Source organism: Microtus pennsylvanicus, chromosome 13 (genome assembly GCF_037038515.1).
Source record: "Microtus pennsylvanicus isolate mMicPen1 chromosome 13, mMicPen1.hap1, whole genome shotgun sequence".
In the NCBI taxonomy this organism is placed as follows: Eukaryota; Metazoa; Chordata; class Mammalia; order Rodentia; family Cricetidae; genus Microtus; species Microtus pennsylvanicus.
Window position 1 is genome coordinate 37,146,034 of NC_134591.1, and position 23,810 is coordinate 37,169,843.

At 44.1% G+C, this 23,810-nt stretch overlaps 1 protein-coding gene across 1 annotated transcript in view; it reads left to right on the forward strand.

Annotated features, from left to right (window-relative positions):
• Window positions 1-23,810, forward strand: part of Cachd1 (cache domain containing 1) — a 234,953-nt gene that overhangs the window by 131,492 nt on the left and 79,651 nt on the right. Inside the window, exon 4 of the mRNA XM_075945092.1 lies at window positions 12,645-12,751. Within this exon, the coding sequence (XP_075801207.1) occupies window positions 12,645-12,751 (107 nt within the window). The remainder of the gene's footprint in view (window positions 1-12,644; window positions 12,752-23,810) is intronic.

Genomic DNA, 23,810 nt, shown 5'->3' on the forward strand with positions numbered 1-23,810 from the left:
CTTAGCTTCAAGCCAGGGGTTTGCTTTTACTCAACTCTTTCATAGTAGAGACAATTCTTTTTGCTTGTTTGTTTATTGTAACACCAGGATTGAACCCAGATCCTCACACACTCTAGGTATATGAACTGGACTGTGTCCCTGCCCTTACTCAATCTGCTCCCCTTCACCACAGAAGAAATAGCTTAAGCTATTAAGACAGTTCTTTCCTATTAAGCTTAGCTTTGCCAGATTGTGCCACAGTAGTGAGGCTGGCTGTCCCCTTCTCTACCTTTCTGTATGAAGTGGAAGGGTCCTCACTCTGCTCCTCTGGAAAATGAGAGGCCTCATCTATACTCCAGAAACACTTCTGATTCTCCAAATCACTTTCGTTTCCCTTTAGCTTCTTAAAAGATATTTATGTCGTCTCTGATAGATTTACCCATGCATGTGTTGCTGTGTCTGTCAGCACACACATGTGGAGACCAGAGGAGGACATCTTCCTCTGTCACGCTCTTCCTTGTTTTTTTGACACAGAGCCTCTCGGTGAACCAGAAGCTTGCTGTTTCTCTGGGCCGACGGGCTGGTATCATCCTCTTCTCTCTGCTACCCTCCCTCTTTCAATGCAGGGGTTATAGACAAGGGTGGCTCTTTAATTAGAGCCATTTTACATAATAGGCTTTTCATATTGTTCAAGTTCTGGATTCTATATTCATTTTTTTTTGAAGCATTACCTAGGTAAATAATAATTACAGAGCTAAAAGCACCCATTCATGTGTTTGGAAGAAAAATCAGATAAAAATAATGAAATCCTTTGCATGGGTATTGAGTGGAAAAAGGATTTAACTATACTGAGTTACGGAGGAGCTTTCCAGGCAAAGAAGGAAATGAAGAACACTCATGGCCACACGTGACCAGCAGTGTAGACGAAGACTGGTACTTGGTGCCAGTGACGGCAGAAGCAGCTAAGGGAAATCTTCACTGTATTACACAGGGGCACAACTGCCAACTAACCAGAGCAGTGGGCTGTAGGTTCCACCAATGAGGGCAAGACCGGTACTGATGCTTCTCTGTCGCATACCACTGTGCATGACCCAGAGCAGACACTCAAATGCTCTTACTTAAATGGGGGGATTAAGATTTTTGAGAAAGGGAATGAAAGAATGAGACAAACTTGAGATGATTTTGCTTGTTAACTGTGTGAAGAACTGGAAGACCTAGGCTGGTTTCATCTATGTAAGCAAGGAACTAGAAAGACCTGCCCATGGCTGCTGGTGCCCGTCGTCTGGGCTTTTGGGAGAGGGAGGAGTCAGAGCTGGCTGGATGTAACTCTAGGGAGGTGTGAGTGTGATCATGCCTGGTGCCGAGGAGTGTTTGCACTTTGTGTACCCTCTCATCTTTTTTAAGCTACAATCTCAAGGACTCTGTCAAATTCAACCTTGTGTTCGGGGAGGGCCTTCGGTAAACGTTGGCCTAAGATATGATAGGTCTGGTGGTAATGCGGATGTCGTAATTCCCAATCCACTATTCCTAGGCGGTCAGTGACCGCTGTTAGGAAGTTGTCTCAAGTCGTTTCATACTACATTGCTTTTTTCTGGACATCATTCCATGTTATAAACTCTCATGTGAAGCATGAGTTGATGCTTGGTTATCCCAGCTACCATCTTTATTTAGTAAGTTTATTATGTGCACGATAGACCTGAGAATAGACAGAATTGCTAAACCACTTTTAGCTAAACTTGCCTATGTCGTACCAAAGGTAGTCAATACACAAGGCATTATCATGGCTACTTTCTGATAGATCAAGGTGGGGGAAAAGCCTCACTGCTTGAGAACAGGCCAACTGTAGCCAGTGGGTGTGGAAACACAAAGGCTGTTTCAAGAGAGAGGTCATAGTCAGAGGCCTCTGATAATAGGCTTAGTGCAAAAAGTAGGCGCGGCTTTGAATGGTACCTTTGCAGGTTGGTCTAGGACAGTGGCTCTCAACCTTCCTAATGCTGCAACCCTTGAATACAGTTTTATCATTGGGGTGACCCCAATGATACCATTATTTTTGTTGCTACTTCATAACTGTCATTTTGCTACTGTTAGGAATCATAATGTAAAATTTTGGGAGATAGAGGGTTGTCAAGGGGTCACAGCCCACAGGGTGAGGAACACTGGTCTAGGAGATGACTATTTCAGACCAGAAAAACCAGTAAGTGTCCATAGAATAATCCTGTGTGGTGAGTGGAAGTTTGAGCCTCAATCGTGACCAAGGGAGATGCTCTGGGGCCTGGAGATTCCAGGATGCCTAGAGAGATTGCTTTCTGTAAGCACTAAGTTCTCAGACAAGAAAGGCTTCAATGTGGCCCACAGTTTGCCTAGGAGAACTAGTTGACAAATGAAGACCAGCTCTGGTGAAGAGATGAACTAGCTGTCCATCATTTGGGCTAATTTGTTAATCACAAAGAGATGAAAGGTATCAGGCCAGCAAACCTGACCACCCGAATTTAAGTTTCAGAACCGTGTGAGATGGGAGGAAAGACCTTACTCCACAAAATTGTCCTTCGACCTTTATGTGTACACTGTGGCATGCCCTTGCCTCCAACAATAGTTAAAACCCCAGATTATACCTGAGACGCAATAATGAGTACACAAAAGAAGTGTAAGTAACAGAATAAAATGCCAGCTCTGGAACCATGGTGTAGAGGTGTTACCAATAAGGCTTCCTAGAGGGTTTGGTGAGGAGGAAGGTTTTTAAACAGACTTTGTAAGATTTATTTTCAGCTGATGTGTATGTGTGTTTGGCCTGCAAGTATGTATGTGAACCACATATGCGCGTGGTGCCTGTGGAGGCCTGAAGCAGGGTTCAGGTCCCCTGGATCTGAAGTTTCAGGTAGTTGTGAGTTGCCATGCAGGTGCTGGGAATCAAAACAATGTCCTCGCCAAGATCACCCAGTGCTCTTGGCCACTGAACCATCTCTCCAACCTCAAGGAAGATTTTAAAAGATACTTCTAATTTTTAAATTGAGTATCTTGGAAATCTGTGAAGGGTGAAAATAGAGGCAAAAGATTTGCGGGGAAAATGGGTTGACTGAATTGCTAATTTGGGTGATAGAGTGCATGCTTATCAGTCACTGGTGATGTTGGAAAAGCCATTGGGGTTAACCCTTGTTAACTTCTTTTCTGGGTCCACAAACCTTTTTATATCATTATAGAACGTGCATAGTGGTTCAAGAAATGTGTCAATTTATTTTCAAGATACTTTTTATCTAACACATGTAATTGTTAATATTTATAGGAGACACTGATATGTTTAATGTGCGTATATACTGTGTAGTGGCCAGATTACTTCAGAAATGTTTAGCTCTAGTGTTAATTTTTCCATAAAATTTGTATTTCTAGACTTAACATCTAACCTACATTTTTTTCCAAGTCTAATCAAGATAGTACACGTAGAAATGATGACATAAGATTTTTGACCCTCTCTCTGTTCAAGTTTTTGTTACTATGCTTTTTTCTGCTGAATGAAACATTGTGACTGAGGTGCTTTTGTGATGGTGACTTCTGTTCTTTCATTTTCTCTGTGTCACAAGGCCAAAAGAGAAAGACAAGCTTGGTCCTTTGTGTTTAATTTTCTTTCTAGCCTTGTTCCTTCTCCAGGAAGATGCCTTTTGCTCACAGAGCCCCGGATGGAAATCCTTCCCTTTCGTGTCACTCTCTGTGTGCCTTATCGGGCCCTCCCATCTTCGCTTCCCTGAGCAGTTATTACCTGCAAGCCTGCTCACCACCCGTCCAGGCTCTGCAGATATTGGTACCAGCAGGCCTCGAGCTGAGCTAAGAATCCACCAAGGATTTTACAGAACATTTGCATTAGAAGTGACTCGGTTATGTTATGAAATTTACAGAAAAGGGGCTGCATGCTTTTGTAATTCAGCAACAACACCCCTCGAGTCCTGTGAACAGGATTAGTGGGGCAGGAACCGTGTCTGCCTAATTTTTAGCCATGTCTCCCTCTGATTTCCAGAGAAGAAGACAGTGTAGAGAGATGTAACAGGGCCCGGGGAAGTGGGTTTAGAATCTGGGTTCCTGATTCCAATGAGTTGGGGATTTTATTGCTGTGTATTTTGTTCTCTTGTACGAGGCGGGCTCTCACTGTGTAGCACAGACTGGCTTTGTCCTCACTGGCCTCACTGGCCTCCTGTCCTCCTGCCCTCTTGCCTCTCTCTCCCAAGTGTTAATTATAGACATGCACCTTCATGCCTGGCTCAAATGAATTTTTCTTATAATGACAAAATAATTTGACCAAACGTGAAATTAGAAGTAAGGATGGATCCCCTGTCCCTTGAGGTGCTAAATTATGTTCCATCTTAGACTGTTGTTTAAGAATACCAAGAGACACATTAAATGATAAAGTAGCAGAATATAAAGTCCTAACCGTCTAGATTTTGTTACCTAGACTAAAACCCAAGTCATGTTCCTGCAACAGTATGTGCGATTTCGGGGGTGGGGGAGGGGGCTGGCTGGCTAGGTAGCTGCATCTGTGAGACTATTATTGACAAGAAGCTTCTTCGCTTCAGAGGCACCTGCTTGAGGGGAGCTGAGTGAGGTCCCCACTTTCTTGATTTTCCTATGTCACCTGTACTGACCGAAGGGTGAGAGCCACCTCAATGCTTTCCAGTATTGGATTTCACCACTTGCATTTTATGAATTTGGAGTGGAATTTGTCTTGTGCTTTTCCTTTTAAAGTCTGGTTGGGAGAAGTAGAATGCAGTAAAGGGCTATCCTAGCTCCAAAGAGTAGACCTTGTCTTAGCTGAAAAGCCATCCTTAAGCTTGTCATATGCTTTATGGTACTGAACTTGCAAAACCGTTTTAAAGGTTGCAGTTTGAGAACCATTCTGGCTGTGATGTCTTAGCTAGTGTGATGGTGTGAGCATCTGTCTTCACCCGTACCTCTAGTAACCTTTCTCAGGCACATCAGGCATTGCGCTCTGGGCCTTGCATGGCCTGCATGGGCAGGTCTAGCTCCTTAGTGCAGCCTGAGCTGGAAGCTGGACCAGCTCATCTCCGTGGTCACCTGCTAGCTGTTTTGGATGTCTCTATGGTGCAGCTCACCCGCTGTCTGCTATTGACTCAAAGAGGAAATTCACAATTTGTAGTCTCTGGCCTAGCGTGGGATGTGAGCCTCTAGGCTTCCTGCATTTCTTCATTTGGCAATAATGACCAGTCCTTTACAAGTCTGAGTCTGGCCAAGAGCCCAAGGATAAAGGAATAGAGGGAAGGGTCACCCCCTCTTTGTGTCTTCTAAACAAAAAGAGTGTTTCAGTAAATAACGGTGAAGTGAGACCATCCTTATGGTGGTCTATAAAGGATACTGCCAGGCCACAGTTCCCTTTTGTGTTATGTTTTTCTCTTCTTATTGTGTCCAGCCTTCTCACACTTAGCCTACTGATGAGGGAGATAAGGATAAATAAGTGTTTGATGTGGTTATATGTTCTCTCCCAATTCCCCAGATGTCACCTCTCCAGTCCCACAGTGTGGTGATGTGTTAGGAGGAAATGGCTGGAGGGAGTATGTTGTTCTCCAGGGCGCTTAGGTTGGTGCCTTGTGCTCTGAGTGCCTCACCTTCCAAGGACACTGGAAACCAGCTCTTGTTTCCAGCCTGGCGTTGTTGAACCCTGGAGATATAATCCTTATTGCTGATAAGAACAAAAGGAATGTGACTTATCTCCCCGATCTCTGTGGTGATGGAAGGAAAGCCTATTTCTTGCAATGTGATTACATGCTATTTGACAGCTTTTCCATTTGCCCGCTAATTTAGGTGTTTGGATAAGTATGCTCGGTTGTGGGGGTTTGAGGATCATTGACTTTATGAATGCGATGGCTCCTTTTTGAAGTGATGTTCTTCTTACCCCTTTCCTCCGTCATTCGGAGTTTAAATATTTGCCAATGCAGATGTTCGATTTTTATCTTAGCTCTTCCTCTGTTTAACTTTATTCTCGTGGGTCGTTAAGTGGAAGATAAGGAGTTCTTGTTTAATTCTTTTCAACGGGTGTTGCTCAAATATTTGGAAAGCAGCCCGATCCAAGTAGGGAATGAGCAATCAGGAACCTGGCTGTACGGAGATGAAGAACTAAAGTGAGCCAGGCACTAGATGGGCTGTCACTAGGGCCAGGGGGTGTGTGAGGCGCTGGAGTTTTTGTCTATTCCCTTCCCTAGAGGCTCCTGAAGCTACTGGTGAGAGCTGTGGTTTCTTTTGTGTATGGTTCTTAAAGCAGCAGTGCTACATTCTGCCAGGGCCGGTTTGACCTGGGAGCTCCGCTGGGAGTCTTGTCAGCATTTGCTCCCCACTCCATTCGGAACTGATACCAGCTTTGCTTCAGAAGAAAGGAAGAGAGAGAGAGAGAGAGAGAGAGAGAGAGAGAGAGAGAGAGAGAGAGAGAGAGGAGAGAGGCAGTAAGAGGAAAGAGAGAGAAAGGGGAGGCAGGGAGGGAGGGAGGAAGAGAGAGAGAAAGAGAGAAGTGGGGGAAGGAGGGGGAGAGAGAGGCAGGGAAGGGAGAGAAGGAGGGAGAGAGGGAGAGAGAGAGACTGACTGAGAGACTCTTACACTTGTCTCTGCAGTTTAGCGGAGTGATTAAAAAGAAGCTAACAAATGAAAACCATATCCCCGACCGCCTCGGCTGCCTTCACGCTGGCTTTGTGTATGGACTCGTGAACACTCTAAGCCTTGCTCTTCTGAGAAATCCCCCAGGATTTGCTTCTTAAATCATTGCCTTAAAAATGTATCCATGAACAATACCACATTTCACCGCCGCTCTGGGAACCCACACCAGGGGTTTGGTTTTGGTGTGTGCGCTATGATAAATTGGGCCGGCTTTCCTGGAAATGTTCAGAAAAACCCAGGATTCTGGATGATTTGCCTGGCAAATCACCTTCCCTAGAGAATTTAAACAAAGACCAAGGAACAGATTCAGGAAGTAAACCCCAAACGGGGCGTGTGCGTCTGTCTTCCCTTTATATCTTTTTCTTTCTAAATCGGGACACCCCTGGAAAGTTGACTTACACTGCGGATCGAGGCTGAATGGAATCCAATTGGAAGTCACTTGAACACGGTTTTGATGTAAGATTCAAAGCTTCTGCAAATTTATTTTATCTTCTACATTTGCTGATCTCCTGCTTGTAAATCCTGTTGAAGGAGAATAAAAATGACTGCAGCCTGATGGGAATTAAATGTCTGAAGTTCAAAGCAGTTTGCACATCAGAGCAAGCGTCAATCAAATGAACATCTTGCAAGGCAAGCAGGGAGTGAATTTCTCCATGGGGAAGAGATCAAAGTGGGAGTCACAGCCCTGTTTTCTCCCTCGGGACGCAGTTTCGACCAGTTGTTCATGAAAGTAAATCCAAAAGGAAGGTTTTCTCTTTCTTTCTTTCTTTCTTTCTTTCTTTCTTTCTTTCTTTCTTAAGGGGGTAGGAGAGATGGAGTTATTCCTCTAGAAACTGAATTTGAAGCAACGGTTTTATCATATGAAAATAAGTAGAGAAGTTGGATTTAATCCATTATCTTCTTTTTAAGACTCAAGGTCTAAAGGAGATTTAAGAGGATTTTGCTATTGCTAACTTTCTAAAAGCTTAATATAAAGAATGAAATGACTCAAGCCTTTTAAACTGATCGCTTACTCATCTTATATGAAAATGTGTTGTTTTTCTAGTTCTTGACCTCTCTATAAACCTGGACTTAAGTGTATGATTGGCAGCTAATGCACCCCTCAATGCAAAATGGTTTAGATAAGTCCTAAGAGTAACTGACATGTTTTTATAAAGAATCTCAACCATAAACTTTGTTTCCATAGGCCCCAGATCTGAGTGAGGAGCGTGCTGTTTTTTAGAAATTGCTTTTCTTGGTGGCGCATGGGCATTAAATGAGCTCCTGCCATTGGGCGGTTGACCATTCTCCCTAGGCTAGTTTCCATAGTGTACCAAGATGACTAAGCGGGTTCCCTTCTCATGTTTGGAGTTCAGCAGGTCGGGAGTCCAGACAACAGCGCGCGGTAGTATGGCGTGCGCGCGCGTGCATGCATTCAATGCGTGCAATGGGAGGGCTGAGAGATAATCCCCTTTTGTTTTTGCTTCTAGCAGTTACTGATGCTTACCTAGCTGCCCCACTAGCCCAGACACTCTCCTCCCCTTCTCTTGCTTTATGCCCTCCGATGACATTTCTTCCTTACCTGACTGACACTTCCGGGCCATCACTAAGTAGTGATGAAAGCATCAGGGCTGGCATGTTTCCAGGCTTTACGTGAATTTGCAAGTAAACAGGTGCATGCCGCGCCCCCCCCCCCCCATGCTAAGGCACAGTAGAAATGAGGAAACTCACTGGAGGGAGAGAGATGAGAGCTCAAGGGTTTCTGGGGACTGGTTGCCTACCAGGGCTTCCCTAACTGCTGACTGCCGCCTCACCCCCACTAACAAAGCTTTAGTTGGTAGAAAGGAAAGATAAATTGCTCATCTTATGTTTGGATTTTTATTGATGATATTGTTTCAGTGTTAATGGTCCCTTTACCCTGAAACTTACGGTCTTGAAACACAGCCACCACTGTGACCCTATTAGAAAGTGAGGCCTTTGGGGAACAACTGCAGAGAGATCCTGGCTGTGGACAGATGCCTTATCTGGGCACACATGGACTGTATCTGAGCTGAAATTTCCCTGGTGGGGTGTGTCAGGCACCTTCCTGCATTGCCCTTTGCAGTGAGCAATTTCTTCTTTGTCATCTAGAAGCAGAATGTGTGGGTCTCTTAGCAAGAGTTGGGTGCAGATTTCGAGTCTTCCTCATTGCCTTCCCTTGCCATGTATCCTAGGTTTTTCTCCACTCTGAAATGGGTAGGTCTAAAGGGGCTTCGTAATTTGCATAGCAGAGTCTAGCTATGAGCCGCAGGCATCCCTGTATTCCATTCTGTTCCATTCTCTTGACCCAAACCAAACCCAAAGACTCTCTAACCTTAATGAACTAAATCCAAAGACCCTTTGTCCTTAGAGTCTTTAAGATATAATAAGGATTACCTGTGCTCATACAGAAAGCCATTCTCTTAATTTATTTTCAAAAGTTTGTGTGACAACATTGAAGGGCTTTCTTGGTCCTCAGAAACAGCCAAACTCAGATTCTGTGTCCCCAAATCCATAAATGGATCCCTCCAGAGGCAAAGCCCAGCATCCACCCTGGGTGATTCTGGTGTAGCTAGATAGTGAATATTTTACAACCATTCAAACGAGTCAGTTTTCATCAAAACATCAGGAACCTTCTGGGCAGCTCAGAATGTGACTGGGCACATGAATATTTATAACAAGTCTGTTCAAATGAGTGCCTATTTGACAAAAACAATGCTAAATATTATGACTACACCATAGAATAAAACTAGCTATATGTTTTATCCTTTCTTATCTATTAATGAAGTTTAGTTCACAAAATCCATCAAAACACACACACACACACACACACACACACACACACACACACGGGGCTGAGGAGGTGGCCCAGTGAGTGAAGAGCTTGCCACACAAGCACAGTGACCTGAGTTCAGATTCCCAGACCCATGTGAAAGCCAAGCACAGCAACCTGGGCCTTTAAACCCCATACTGGAAAGGGCAGAGACAGAAAGATCCTGGGGGCTTTCTGGTGGAACTGTGTAGCCAAAAGCAAGCTTCAGGCTTGGGGAAAGAGCCTGTCTATAACAATAAAGTAGAATGTGATAGAGGAAAACACCTAATGTCAACCTCTGGCCCCTCACAGAACCACAAACCACAAACCACATAGCTGACACCTCTCCCCCATCCTGTCTCTCCATAAATAGAACCATAAATTTAACATACGAGACAAACTTTTGGGAGAATGTAGAGGCCCTTGGCTTAGTTGAGAAGCCATCCCACATCAGGATAGACCTTTCTTGGGAAGTGACATGCAAATAGGGACCTGAGAGATGGCCAGGCAGATAGGAGAGCCTTCTAGACTTCTTCAGTTGACTGATATGACCACCACAGTTCAGTGACTGTTCACACTTGATCTTAAATAAATAGGAAAGGTAGTATCTCCATTAGACTGGTCATATTTCAAATGCTCAGTAGCTATATATTACCATACTGGACAGAACAAAAGCTATATGTATTCTTCATCTAAGATTTTTCTAGACCACCTTGGTCTCGTCCAACTTGAAGAAACAGTTTGACACGCCATCCTTTTTGGTTTTTTGTTTGTTTTGTTTGTTTGTTTGTTTGTTTTTTTCAAGAGAGAGTTTCTCTGTGTAACAGTCCTGGCTCTCCTGGAATTCACTTTGTAGTTCTGGCTGCCCTTTTACTCACAGAGATCCGCCTGCCTCTGCCTCTGGAAAGGCATGTCCACCATGCTCGGCTGCACATCACCTTTTGTTTTGTTTTATTTTTAGAAAACTACACTTTATTATTAGAAGACAGCTACACTCATCTGTGGCTGCTTGTGCACTCTAGTGACAGAAAGGAAGTGTCCCAACAAAACTTATGACCTGTAAGACCCCAAATATTTATCGTCTGGTCTTCTATGAGAGCGTTTGTGAAGGCAATGACTTCTGCCTGCTAGTACACAAGGACAATAAGATTGTGGATGGTCATGCCAGCAGCATGGACTTAGGTAGATGGTACTGTGCTGATCTCTCCTTTCTCCTCATCCATGGCTTCGAAGGAAGCCGTCTTCTCATCCTGACAAATTGGAACAAGATAGAGCCACTGTGTGGGGGGAGCAACATTGTCCTTTGATGTGAAGCCAACATTGTTGATAGAATTCTCAGCTGGGCTGCTGACTAGAATAAAGGGCTCTTAAAACCCAGTTACCTCATTCACCTTTGAGATGATGCTTAAAAATTATTCCTCTCTTTTTAGGAGTTGAAACTGATGTGAAAACATAGCTCCCTTTGATAAATCTGGTTCAGCAGTTCTTAGGTTTTATGAGATGACCAGCAGATAATCCAAGGTCATGAACGATTAGATAGATGGATCTTGAGTTTAGGGCTGTCCCTCCTAATATATAGTAATGGAATCTCATCTATTCACAGGTTAATTGATGAGATATATACTCTATGTATTGAAGATTTAAAAACCTGGTGTTGGGTTGAGTTTTGTGACCACCTTCTGGAGTCTCTGGAGGCTCCCTCTGCCTCAGAAATCTGAAATCTGAAATAGAATATATGGAAACTGAAGCTTTTTGTCCTTTCTTACTGACTATATCAATGTGTGTCCTGGTGGATTCTTTCAAATGGTTGTTTACCTTGAGCAGATGGTCCACTGGCTCCACCTGCGATCTGCTTCGGTACTAACATTGAACTACTACAAAAAAATCCAGAAACTTCAGCTTTCTATGCATGGCAGCAGGGCAGGGTCAGTTCTCAGGCAGGTTCCTAGAGAAGCTTACGTACACATTACTCTTAACCCTTTTGAAAATGTTGGGGTGGGGGAGAAAAGAAGCTAAGTTATTTATTTATTTTCAGATAAGAAAACTAAGTTTCTCAAGGTCAGACATCCAGTAGTGACGGGACAGAGATGATAGCTCCTGCTCGAGATGGACGTAGGTTAGAGTCTTCCCTGTAAATCACTGCCTTGTGGTAAACACACATTAATAGAAATGGGTAATGTGAGAGTTAGCCAGTAAGAAGCTAGAGCTAGTGGGCCAGGCAGTGTTTAAATGAGTACAATTTGTGTGTTGTTATTTCGGGTGTAAAGCCAGACGTGCGGGAGCCGGGCGGGACGAAAAGCAGGCCTGCTCACCTCATCACTACAAGTTGGCACTTTCCTTTTGCTACAGTTCTAAGACTTGGCCTCTGCTGCTCAGTTGCAGTATAGTGGTAAACTCCATTCCACAGCTACAGCGTTGCTCAAACCTGAATCTTGTCAGTGACTTCGCATGTGCTTTTATCAACAGTAGTAACTCAAGTTCCTTGAGGAAAAATTGTCTTTAAAGTTCAGTTTTCTTTTCATCTCCTGGCATTTGAACATGATTTCCAAGCCTTCTAGATGCAGGTACTTGTAACATGAAGGCCTGCTCATTGGGGTTTCTGTCCCGCCCGGTCCCGCAGCTGTTTAGTCCCAGAGAAAATCACACAGAGGTCTCCATAAGATTATAAACTGATTGGCCCATGAGCTCAGGCTTCGTAGTAGCTCTTATAACTTATGTTAGCCCATTATTCTAGTCTATTTTAGCCACATGGCCCAGTACCTTTTTCAGCAAAGCAGGTCACATCCTGCTTCTTCGGTGGTCTGGGCAGGATTCAGGTAAGACCTTCCTTCTTCCCAGAATACTCCTGTTCTCATCGCCCCGCCTATACTTCCTGCCTGGCCAATCAGCATTTATTTAAAACATGATTGACAGAATACAGACAGTTCTCTTGTACCTGGTACTCCTTTTCCTCACACATTATTTAGAAATCTTTTTTTTTTGTTTTTTTTTTGGTTTTCAAGACAGGGTTTCTCTGTGGTGTTGGAGCCTGTCCTGGAACTAGCTCTTGTAGACCAGGCTGGTTTACTGTCTTTCTGTTGTTAATTCACAACAACAGACTCTTTATGGGCTAGCCTATTCATACATGAATGTATGATTATTTTTGTTGGTGGTTTCTTCTAGATGGGAAACCCGCCAGTTATGCACTGCTAATCCTTTCCCGTTGTTTCAGGTTTGATGGGAACTTTAACACCAATGTATCGAGAACAGTGAGTTGTGATCGACTTTCTACTACTGTGAACAGCAGAGCTTTCAACCCAGGACGAGACTTAAATTCAGGTCAGCATTTGGTTTTTCATTTCCTAAAGGTGAAGTACATCCCACATAGTCACACTGAACAAATGCAATGCCTCAAATGTTTTTGTTTCCATTTTAAAAGACAATATTACGTACTTAAAATTGTATGTGTTTCTTGGGAAAGTAAACTCTATAAGAAAGAAGGGAAGACTATCAAGTCGGTGTGTGTTAAGCATGTATTACATAACTGTATTTATGGCCCCTGCCAAGTACTACACCCGGCTCCTCAATACAGCTTTTTATTCCATAGGACTTGTATATTCTTTATTTTATAGGCTATGTCAGAGACGCAGCTATATTGTTATAATAGGAGGTGTTAATTTGCATTTTATTTTTTCTATCAATAATCTTTAAATTCATTTTAGGAGTTTCCAGACAAACATTGAGAGGGTTTTCTATAGTGGAGTTGGCACCATTACACTATAGGCTGAGATTGCATTTGCTTCTTTATCTCATTGGAACGCCATTATATGCAGTGGTAATAACTCGTCGGGACCTTTGCTTACACAGCAGCTTCCAATTTCAAAGTCCTCCGCCCTCTCTCCTTTCTTGCCCTGGAGGTTCTGTTCCAAGTTCCTCTCCGGCACTGTCTTGTGTATACTTGTACTTGCTGGTTGAGATCTCAAAACCTGGAGGCTTCCCCATTTAAGAGCTGGGAGGACTTTCAGAAATAACACCAGCCTCAAGTTTCAGGTTTTACCAAGACCCGGAAAGATCTTAAGCCTTCACATGCTGGGAAGTTGAAAGATCTAATCCTTAAACATGAAGGTCTGTATTTCCTAAACCCCAGAACTCTTATAGACACATAAAACTCAAGAGAGAAGCCAGAAGAGCGGAATATTTACTTCCAGGACCCCATCCAGGCTCTGCCTCGGGGAGAGATTGCAGTCTTTGGGAATTGTATATACAAACCAGGGAGCCTGTTGGGTCCAGAAAGAAAGAGTGTGAGTCTGAAGCTTCTTGGGGGATAATGAAACTGTAACCACTAGATAAATGGTCCAGCCTTCGGCCGCCGGCACATGCTCTGAGCCGAGGTGCGCCACGTACATACCCAATCATTTTTATTCGGTCAGAGAGGCTGAGTTCTCTAGAGCAGGTGAGGTTTACTGCTACACAAGAAGTTACATGAGAACAGTTTTCATCAAAAGAGAGTATATGCATGGAATATGAAAAGCAGGCTAATTATGGAAGATTCCACAGTTGGCACAGGCCTCAGAGTTGACACTGGGTTCTCAAGCTTAGTGCTTTTCCTCAGAAACGCTCGGGAACACAAGACATGTTGCTGCGATGTCCTGTGAGTAGAATCGGGTGTGAGTGTTTCCCACACACACAGGGCAACTCAGCGCTGTCTGTGGTTCAGCCTTAAAAGTCACGCTGACTTCAGAGGTTTCCACTTGAATTGCTGAAGAAAAAACTAGTGCAGTGTTCATTTACATAAGATCTAGAGACCCATTTCATAATTTTGATAGTTATCTTTTAAGAATGCCGAAGTATTATTCATTGCAAGCTAAGCAGAAGTTGCTTTTAGAATCAGGAAAAGATAAAGCAAGGGGATTGCAGTCTCTAGTAGCTCCTCGGTTTGGTTCTGGGCTATCCTCTGTGGACACACAAACCCGCAGAAGCTCAAGTCCTTATGTGAAATAGTGTGATATTTGCATGCAAAGTTTGTGCTCCCTTTCATATTTTAAAATCATCTCCAGATTATAATGCCAAACATCGTGCAAATGTCATGTCAATGGCTGCCACACCCACACTGTATGCTTTAGGGAATGACAGGGAAAGGTCTCCACGGTTCGGTGCACTGAGGTGTTTCTGCACATTTTCAAGCTGATGTTGGTTGAGTGCACAGATGTGGAAGACTGTTTTTCACTTTCTCTGGGAAGACAGTGCCTTTGTTCACATGTTTCTGCAGATGTCGAGGTTCAGAGGAGGGTTCCATTAACTCCTGCTTCTGCAACTGGGACAATAAGAAAGGACGGCTGATGCTGGGATTACCTCCTGCATCACTAGGTGGCTCATTCGGGAAAATGCTCACCACAGAGCAGTAGGACCTGCGTTCAAATCCCCAGACCCGCATACAGCTGAGTGTGGTAGTGCCTATCTGTAATCCTGAGCTAGATGGTTAGTGGGAACAGGAGTATCTCTTGAAGTTCACAGGTCAGCTAGCCTGGCATACACAGCAGCAAACAACAGAAGGGTACCCCCTTCTATAAAGAAGGTCAGGACCGACACCTAAGGTTGTCCTTGTGACTTCTGTACATGTGCTGTGACTCGTGCATACCTGTCTACACTTACATGCATGCATACACACATACCTACACATACTATCTATGTCCATATCCAAGGGCAGACGGAGGCAGAACGAGGGTGGTGTATGCACACATGGAGTCTAGCATGACACTCTCTTGCCTCTAGGACCTCCTACCTCGGGGAAGGACCAGGCCTTAGATCTGGGCACAGCTGCAGCCAGGGCCTCATTCCTATTTCTTTACCGTCTGGTGTTTACTCCAGGTTTTTGACAGCGAGCTCATTGCTGGGATCTAGCGCCATCATTAATAATGATAATAATAATAATAATAATAATAATTGTATCGCGTAAATAAATGCAAGGCAGATATTAAAGAATATATACAGCTTTAATGTTTAAATAAACTTACAGAACCAAGGTTCCCGCGTAGCTGTTTCACAGGAGGCAGGAAAAGGGACTAGCCGCCTCCCGCATGCCTGATTTATCCGTATGCATTCGCCCGAGGCAAACCCGCCCCCTAAAGGGGCTGGTTTAACCCTAAAATAATAATAATAATAATAATAATAATTAATGATAAGAGCACCATACCTTTTTCTGATTGAATATAGAAGCCATTTTCCCAAGTCATCACCACCTAGTCACTAACTAGAATAAATACACATAACTAGAATTTATTCAATAAGTACTTATTAAACACCCTGCCACATGATAAATACTTGGCCAGAAGTTATCAACAGAACAAAGAGCTTATTTAGAAACGGAGAGTTACTGGTGGTGAACAGATAAACAAGAAACGTACATCAAGTGATGGTAAATGCTGCTTCGATCTGGCTGTGCCCCCCCCCACACACACACACACACATCCCCACAAACCTTAGGTCATGAGACTCTACCTTCATAAATAGATTAATGCCAGTTCTCCAAGAGTTTGCGTTCAATCTCGGGCCGTCTCACCCATGTGACACCGTCTGCCATGCTGCAGTATAGCAAGAAATCCCGTAGCAGATGCAGCCTTTCATGCCTGGCGTCCTGTTGCTTCTGAGTTACTCAGTGTGTGACAGGAGCACAGAACAGGCGAGAGCACATGTGACCATGCAAAAGTGAGATGGAGATGAGGCATAGGAATCTCCGATGTTTGGGGTTCCAGGACTTCACCCGTTTATACAGGGGCTCTTTGGTGAGATCTGAATAAGTGGGGCTTGAAGATCGTGGGCGTAATTGAAGGAAAGGTATGCAAGGCAAAGGCTTTGGACTTTGTTGATACTCAAAAACTACAAAACGAAAGAAAAAAGTCAGTGTGGCTGTGGTAGGGTGAAAGGGACCTAGGGAATAGATTTGGATATTAGTTCAAATAGTTCTGGGTCAAATCCCTGGTCTCCTGGCTTAACCAGCCATTATAAGGACTCCATCTATTGCTCTGAATGCAGCAGAGGGCCCATAGGGGGGGGGGGGATAAGATATGGGAGTATCACACAGGAATGAAATGGGATCTTCTATAAGAATAAAGTCTGAGGTGCTTAGCAGACACCCAAGTAGGAAAACCTCCTTGGTAGCTGGATATGCAAGTTTCGAATCTAGGGACAAGACAGAATAGAGACTTAAATTTGGAATTCATCATATCTTTGTGGCACTTGTGTCCTGGGCATGGGACTATAATCTTGTAGCAGGCTGTTAGGGTAGAAAAGAGCTCCAGAGATGGGGAGTCTTGGGGTCTCTTGTCACTTAGAGGACTCTGAGCAAGAAGCAATCGGGAAAGGAAGTAGAAGAGGGACAGTCGGTCCAGTAGTAGGCGGGGTTGGAAATCAAGAGGATATCTTCCTGAAGTAAGTGGTTGTGTGTTTCAAGACAGAAGAGAGAGCAGCTGTGTTGAGCTTCCCCCAGCAGGTCAAGGGTTAGAAAGACAGACGTAGTATTTAATGACAGGCCAGGAGTTTGTGGGGGAAGATTGGCAGAACAAGCTGAAAGGCTGGACCTGAAGGCCTCAGGCTTTCGGGATTGAGGCAGAGGGACTGGAGACAGTTGAGTATATGAACTCCCAAGGTTTGCTTAGGAAAAATGGTGGAGGATTTTAAGCATCACAAGGATATTTTAAGTTGAGGGAAATTTTTAGCGTTTTGGGGTCTGGTGTGGCAAAGAAGAGGTGGCAGTCAGTCTCCTCTGTGTGAGGCAAGATATGGGGGAAGTAAAGATTTCGCTGTAGAAAGGAGGGTGAAGGAAGAAAAGAAAATGGATAGAACGACAGATTATCAGAGGCTGTGGAACTTCAGGGAGTTCCCTTCCAAGTGATTCTTTTTACTATGAAGCTGGACCACTGAGTGGGAATCAGGGAGTGGCGAGCTCGTCTGTTGTTCTGTGATTACCTCCTTTGACTGGGGTTAGAATTAAAACTCAGCTATATAAATCATCCAGCCATCCCTGCAAGGCCTGGGGGCATAACTCAGTAGCCCAGTGCTTGCCATGTTCAAGGCACTGGGTGGAGCCTCAGCGTTATAAACATTTTTTTAGGAAAAAGGATTCTACAAAATGCTGTTTCATTTCACTATTTGCTGTTAAGGGATAGGGAAAAGGGCCTGAAAAATCAAGATAGAGATGGATGAAGTAAATTGAAGCTAGCTAAAGACCAGATCTTGAACTCTGGTCATTCTTTGAGTGTTTCTCAAGTAGAACCTACTGCCTGGCAAGAGCAGTTCTCAGTATGGTTGGCACAGCTCAATTTACAAGCAGCTTTTGGCAATATTTAAGTCTATAAGCGCTGGCTTGCCTACATTTGAAGTTGTGTGACATTCTACCAGGCGGTGGCTGAGTCCCAAAGTCCACATCCTTGAGCACTTATTTGTAACGTGAGAGGTGTAGCAGAGGGTGAAGGGCGACCTCCAAGTTCCCCCCTTTCCTCCTGCTGCAGCCCCTGCCCCTTTTCAGAGCAGAATGAATGTGCTCTGTAGGCTATCACATGTCTGATATTTACATCTGTAAGATGTCCAGCCCCAGGCCCTTTCAGACTGTATATAATCCATCAATGGGCCCCTAATTGATAACACAGTTTCAGATTGCCTTTCGGACTAGCTGGAAGTAGACGCACATAAATTATAAACCATTCTTAGATTTATTTATCCAAAAACTAGGTCATATATCCCTCCATCCAACACACATGTGCATTCTTTTCCTTCAAACAACCCTTGCCAGATCTCTACTCTCTAAATTGACTGCTTGTCCCCGATTCCATCCAAATAACTGAAGTTTGACAGCACACGTGTTAGATTATGGTGTTTTCCTGCTTTTATCTTTAGCTTCTCACTCTTTTTTTTTCTTTTAAATTCCTGCTGAGCTATTTTCTTGTGCATGGCCTGATCCCTATAGAGAGTTGATTTGAAGAGTCTGAGCAAAGTTGCTTCTTGCTATCTTGAATTATGCAACTGAGCCAATAGCAGAAGTAGGTGTTGGCCTTTCTTACTGAATGGAAAAGTGTCTAGGCTTTGTTGTGTTTGATTTAAAGAGCATCTAAAATTGCAAACTCCCCTCTTGTTAACTCTGTGGTCTTCCTTGAGATACAGGATTCCCAGGGTGGGAGGGGCATTGAGAAGTCAGTAGAGGTAAATGCTGCAGGAGGTTCAGATGAGCCCAAGAGGCTATAGATTGTTCTCACTTTGTTGACTTCTATGCTTCTTTTAATGGCCAATGGCCATGACTCCAAGCGTCCTGTGGTCTTTTCTCTGGCTTTTCCAATATGAAGGCCCCTGGTTCCCCATGACTTGACTTACATTCATTTTTTAACTTGATGATACTACCGAGTCTAAATGCATTCAGTAGAAACCATCCTTTGAATCAGGGTCTTTTCTCCAGTAGCAGTGTGTAATGCAATGGTCTCTCCTCATGCTGGACAGTGCCAAAGAATTTCCACTACCAGCTTGCTCTCAGAAGCAAACAGCATAAATTCTGCCTTTTACAGGGTTCCTGAGCTAGGGTGTTTAGTAGGGTAGGTATATTAATTGCATTTTTGGTATTCTGTGAGCTTATGGTGGGTTTGTTGAGACATCCCACCATCATAAATCAAGAAGCATCTGCACCATAAAAAATTGCCTGTTAGATAACTTTTAGCCAGACTGGTAGCTTGTTTAGCATTCACAAGATCCTGAGTTTAGTCTCCACTACAATCAATCAATCATCAATCAATTGTTGGTAGATTTCTCCTGTTAACAGTGGAAAGAACACACTGCATTCTTTCTGGAAAAAAAAAAAACGAGCAAAAGCTAAGGATCTTGGTTCCTTTTTACGTCTTTTGTGATTGCATTTCGGTCAAAAGATGGAATGTTTATACAATAAAATTTCTAAAATTTATTAAATTTCTGAGAAAGTTTTCTGAGATTCTATGATTTGGTTTTTATGCATCTGTTAATATGAATACATACACACAAAATTAGGTGCCAAACACAGGGTTTCTTTTCTTAACCCTAATTTTCCCTTCAAGCCTACATTTTACAGCCTTTCATAGTAAACCTCTGTTCTTTGCATGTCATTTTAACCAAGTAACTGGCTGAAACCATTTTAGAGGATATTTCAAATCCAAGCCATAATATCTATTATACTCACTTTGGAATGTTCATTTTCTATTGGTTTTTTTTGAGACAGGGCCTCACTTGTAGCCCTGACTGTCCTCAAACTCACAGATTCACCTCTGCCTCTCCAGTGCTGAGATTAAAGGTGTGCGCCACCATGCCCAGCTAGGATGCTTTGTGAGCCATTAGCTGACTTTTAAAAATATAACTGAAGAGCAGAGCCTGCTGTGGTATAATATATGTTTATGTGTGGATTTGATTAATAGACAAAACCTACATTTTTAACTTAGCAAATGTAACTGAAAACTCTTATGCACATGTATATATACTTTTATAATGCCGTAGTGATGGTTATTTAACATTGTTGAACTAGCCAGTCCACTCCAAGTCAACACTTAGATTGTTCTACTTTATCACTGCATCTAAAGTGCTGGGTGGCACTGAAGTGTTTGACTTGACCACCCTGTAGCAGTTGGCATGTAAACCTTATCTTTAAAGTTAGCCTTCGGTTTCTCTAAAATCATACTGCACGGTTTGCCATCACTGCATGGTTTACCATCACTGCTGTGGTCTATATTGTTTACCATCTCTGCACTGTTTACCATCACTGCTGTGGTCTATATTGTTTACCATCTCTGCACTGTTTACCATCACTGCTGTGGTCTATATTGTTTACCATCTCTGCACTGTTTACCATCACTGCTGTGGTCTATATTGTTTACCATCTCTGCACTGTTTACCATCACTGCTGTGGTCTATATTGTTTACCATCTCTGCACTGTTTACCATCACTGCTGTGGTCTATATTGTTTACCATCTCTGCATGGTTTACCATCACTGCTGTGGTCTATATTGTTTACCATCTCTGCATGGTTTACCATCACTGCTGTGGTCTATATTGTTTACCATCTCTGCACTGTTTACCATCACTGCTGTGGTCTATATTGTTTACCATCTCTGCACTGTTTACCATCACTGCTGTGGTCTATATTGTTTACCATCTCTGCATGGTTTACCATCACTGCTGTGGTCTATATTGTTTACCATCTCTGCACTGTTTACCATCACTGCTGGGGTCTGTGTTGTTTACCGTCACTGCACTGTTCACCGTCACTGCACTGTTCACCGTCACTGCACTGTTCACCCTCACTGCACTGTTTACCCTAACTGCACTGTTCACCCTAACTGCACTGTTCACCCTCACTGCACTGTTTACCCTAACTGCACTGTTTACCCTAACTGCACTGTTCACCCTCACTGCACTGTTTACCCTAACTGCACTGTTTACCCTAACTGCACTGTTCACCGTCACTGCACTGTTCACCTTCACTGCACTGTTCACCCTAACTGCACTGTTCACCCTAACTGCACTGTTTACCCTAACTGCACTGTTCACCCTCACTGCACTGTTTACCCTAACTGCACTGTTCACTGTCACTGCACTGTTTACCCTAACTGCACTGTTCACCCTAACTGCACTGTTCACCCTCACTGCACTGTTCACCCTAACTGCACTGTTCACCCTCACTGCACTGTTCACCCTCACTGCACTGTTTACCCTAACTGCACTGTTCACCCTAACTGCACTTTTCACCTTCACTGCACTGTTCACCCTAACTGCACTGTTCACCGTCACTGCACTGTTCACCGTCACTGCACTGTTCACCGTCACTGCACTGTTCACCGTCACTGCACTGTTCACCCTAACTGCACTGTTCACCCTAACTGCACTGTTCACCCTAACTCCACTGTTCACCCTAACTCCACTGTTTACCCTAACTGCACTGTTCACTGTCACTGCACTGTTCACCCTCACTGCACTGTTCACCCTAACTGCACTGTTTACCCTAACTGCACTGTTCACCCTAACTGCACTGTTCACCCTAACTGCACTGTTCACCCTAACTGCACTGTTCACCCTCACTGCACTGTTTACCCTCACTGCACTGTTTACCCTAACTCCACTGTTTACCCTAACTCCACTGTTTACCCTAACTGCACTGTTCACCCTAACTGCACTGTTCACCCTAACTGCACTGTTCACCCTAACTGCACTGTTTACCCTCACTGCACTGTTTACCCTAACTGCACTGTTCACCCTAACTCCACTGTTCACCCTAACTCCACTGTTTACCCTAACTGCACCGTTCACCGTCACTGCACTGTTCACCGTCACTGCACCGTTCACCGTCACTGCACCGTTCACCGTCACTGCACCGTTCACCGTCACTGCACCGTTCACCCTCACTGCACCGTTCACCGTCACTGCACTGTTCACCGCCACTGCACCGTTCACCGTCACTGCACCGTTCACCGTCACTGCACTGTTCACCCTAACTGCACTGTTTACCCTCACTCCACTGTTCACCCTCACTGCACTGTTTACCCTAACTGCACTGTTTACCCTAACTCCACTGTTTACCCTAACTGCACTGTTCACTGTCACTGCACTGTTCACCCTCACTGCACTGTTCACCCTAACTGCACTGTTTACCCTAACTGCACTGTTCACCCTAACTGCACTGTTCACCCTAACTGCACTGTTCACCCTAACTGCACTGTTCACCCTCACTGCACTGTTTACCCTCACTGCACTGTTTACCCTAACTCCACTGTTTACCCTAACTCCACTGTTTACCCTAACTGCACTGTTCACCCTAACTGCACTGTTCACCCTAACTGCACTGTTCACCCTAACTGCACTGTTTACCCTCACTGCACTGTTTACCCTAACTGCACTGTTCACCCTAACTCCACTGTTCACCCTAACTCCACTGTTTACCCTAACTGCACCGTTCACCGTCACTGCACTGTTCACCGTCACTGCACCGTTCACCGTCACTGCACCGTTCACCGTCACTGCACCGTTCACCGTCACTGCACCGTTCACCCTCACTGCACCGTTCACCGTCACTGCACTGTTCACCGCCACTGCACCGTTCACCGTCACTGCACCGTTCACCCTCACTGCACCGTTCACCGTCACTGCACTGTTCACCGCCACTGCTGCAGTCTTGGCACTTTTCTCCCGAAGTTCTTCCTCCTTGACTGTTCAGCATCCCTGGCTCCTGGTTCCACATCCTCGGTTCCTCATGAGTTCTGAGGTTAGCTCCAACCTCCAGCCCCAGTCCACTGCTGAGATTACTTACTGAACAATCTTCACTTCATCTCTGGAAGATTGTCTCTTCATGGTCCCCTCATGACTGTCATGCTACACACACGCACACACACACACACACACACAGATGTTTCAGGGGAGTTAGCTTATTTCACTTCATATAATGATCTCCAGTTACCTTTGACTTCCTGAACATATGATTTCATTCCTTATGGCTGAATAAAGTTCTGCTGTGTATGTGTGTCTGTGTGTATACACGTTTCCCCTGCTCATCTGCTAGATGCCCATGCTGTTCCATTCCCTAGGTATTGTAATAACAGTGGTCACTGTGGATGTGCAAGTGTCCCTGTGGAAGGCTGACCTGCAATACTTCAGGTGTATATCGAGAAGTGGTTATAACTGGGTCACATGACTTCCATGAAGAAATGCGAATGCTGAGTGCAACAGAGTGTATTCCCAGGATCAGTCAATAGAGTGGGGATGGAGAGATGATGCGATGCTCTTCCAGAGGACCTAGGTTCAATTCCCAGCACCCACATGGCACCTTACAACCATCTGTAACTCCAGTTCCAGGGGCTCTGACTCCCTCGTCTGAACTTTGAGGGCAGCAGGCCCACGTGTAGTGAACAGACATGTGTCCAAACAAAACTTTCATGTACATAAAATTAAATAAATCTAAAAAGAAAAGATTATGAGATCTCTTCAATAAAAAAAAAAAAATGTTCTTTCCCAACATCCTAACCAGCATTTGTTTTGTTATCTTGATGACAGCTCTTCTAAGTGGAGTAAGGCATAATTTAAAAGCAGTTTTAATTTGCAATTCCCGGCTGGATAAGGATGCTAAGCACCCCTTCCATGTTTAGTCCTCTTCATCGCCACACTGACAGTGACACACCTCCCATTGTCCTCTTTTCATTGAGGGAAAGTGGCTCTGAATCTGAGCATCTTCACTCTCCTTCCCCTCTCTCTCCTCTGGGTGTCTGTAATCTCCTTCTCCTCTCGTCTCTTTTCTATTGCTCCCGTCATAGGTGAAGACCTCATCTCAAGAGGAATGACTACCGGTAATAATTAAAGCCTCCAAAATGTTTGGGGTTCTGTTTCTTCTTTCAAGATGTCTTGCAC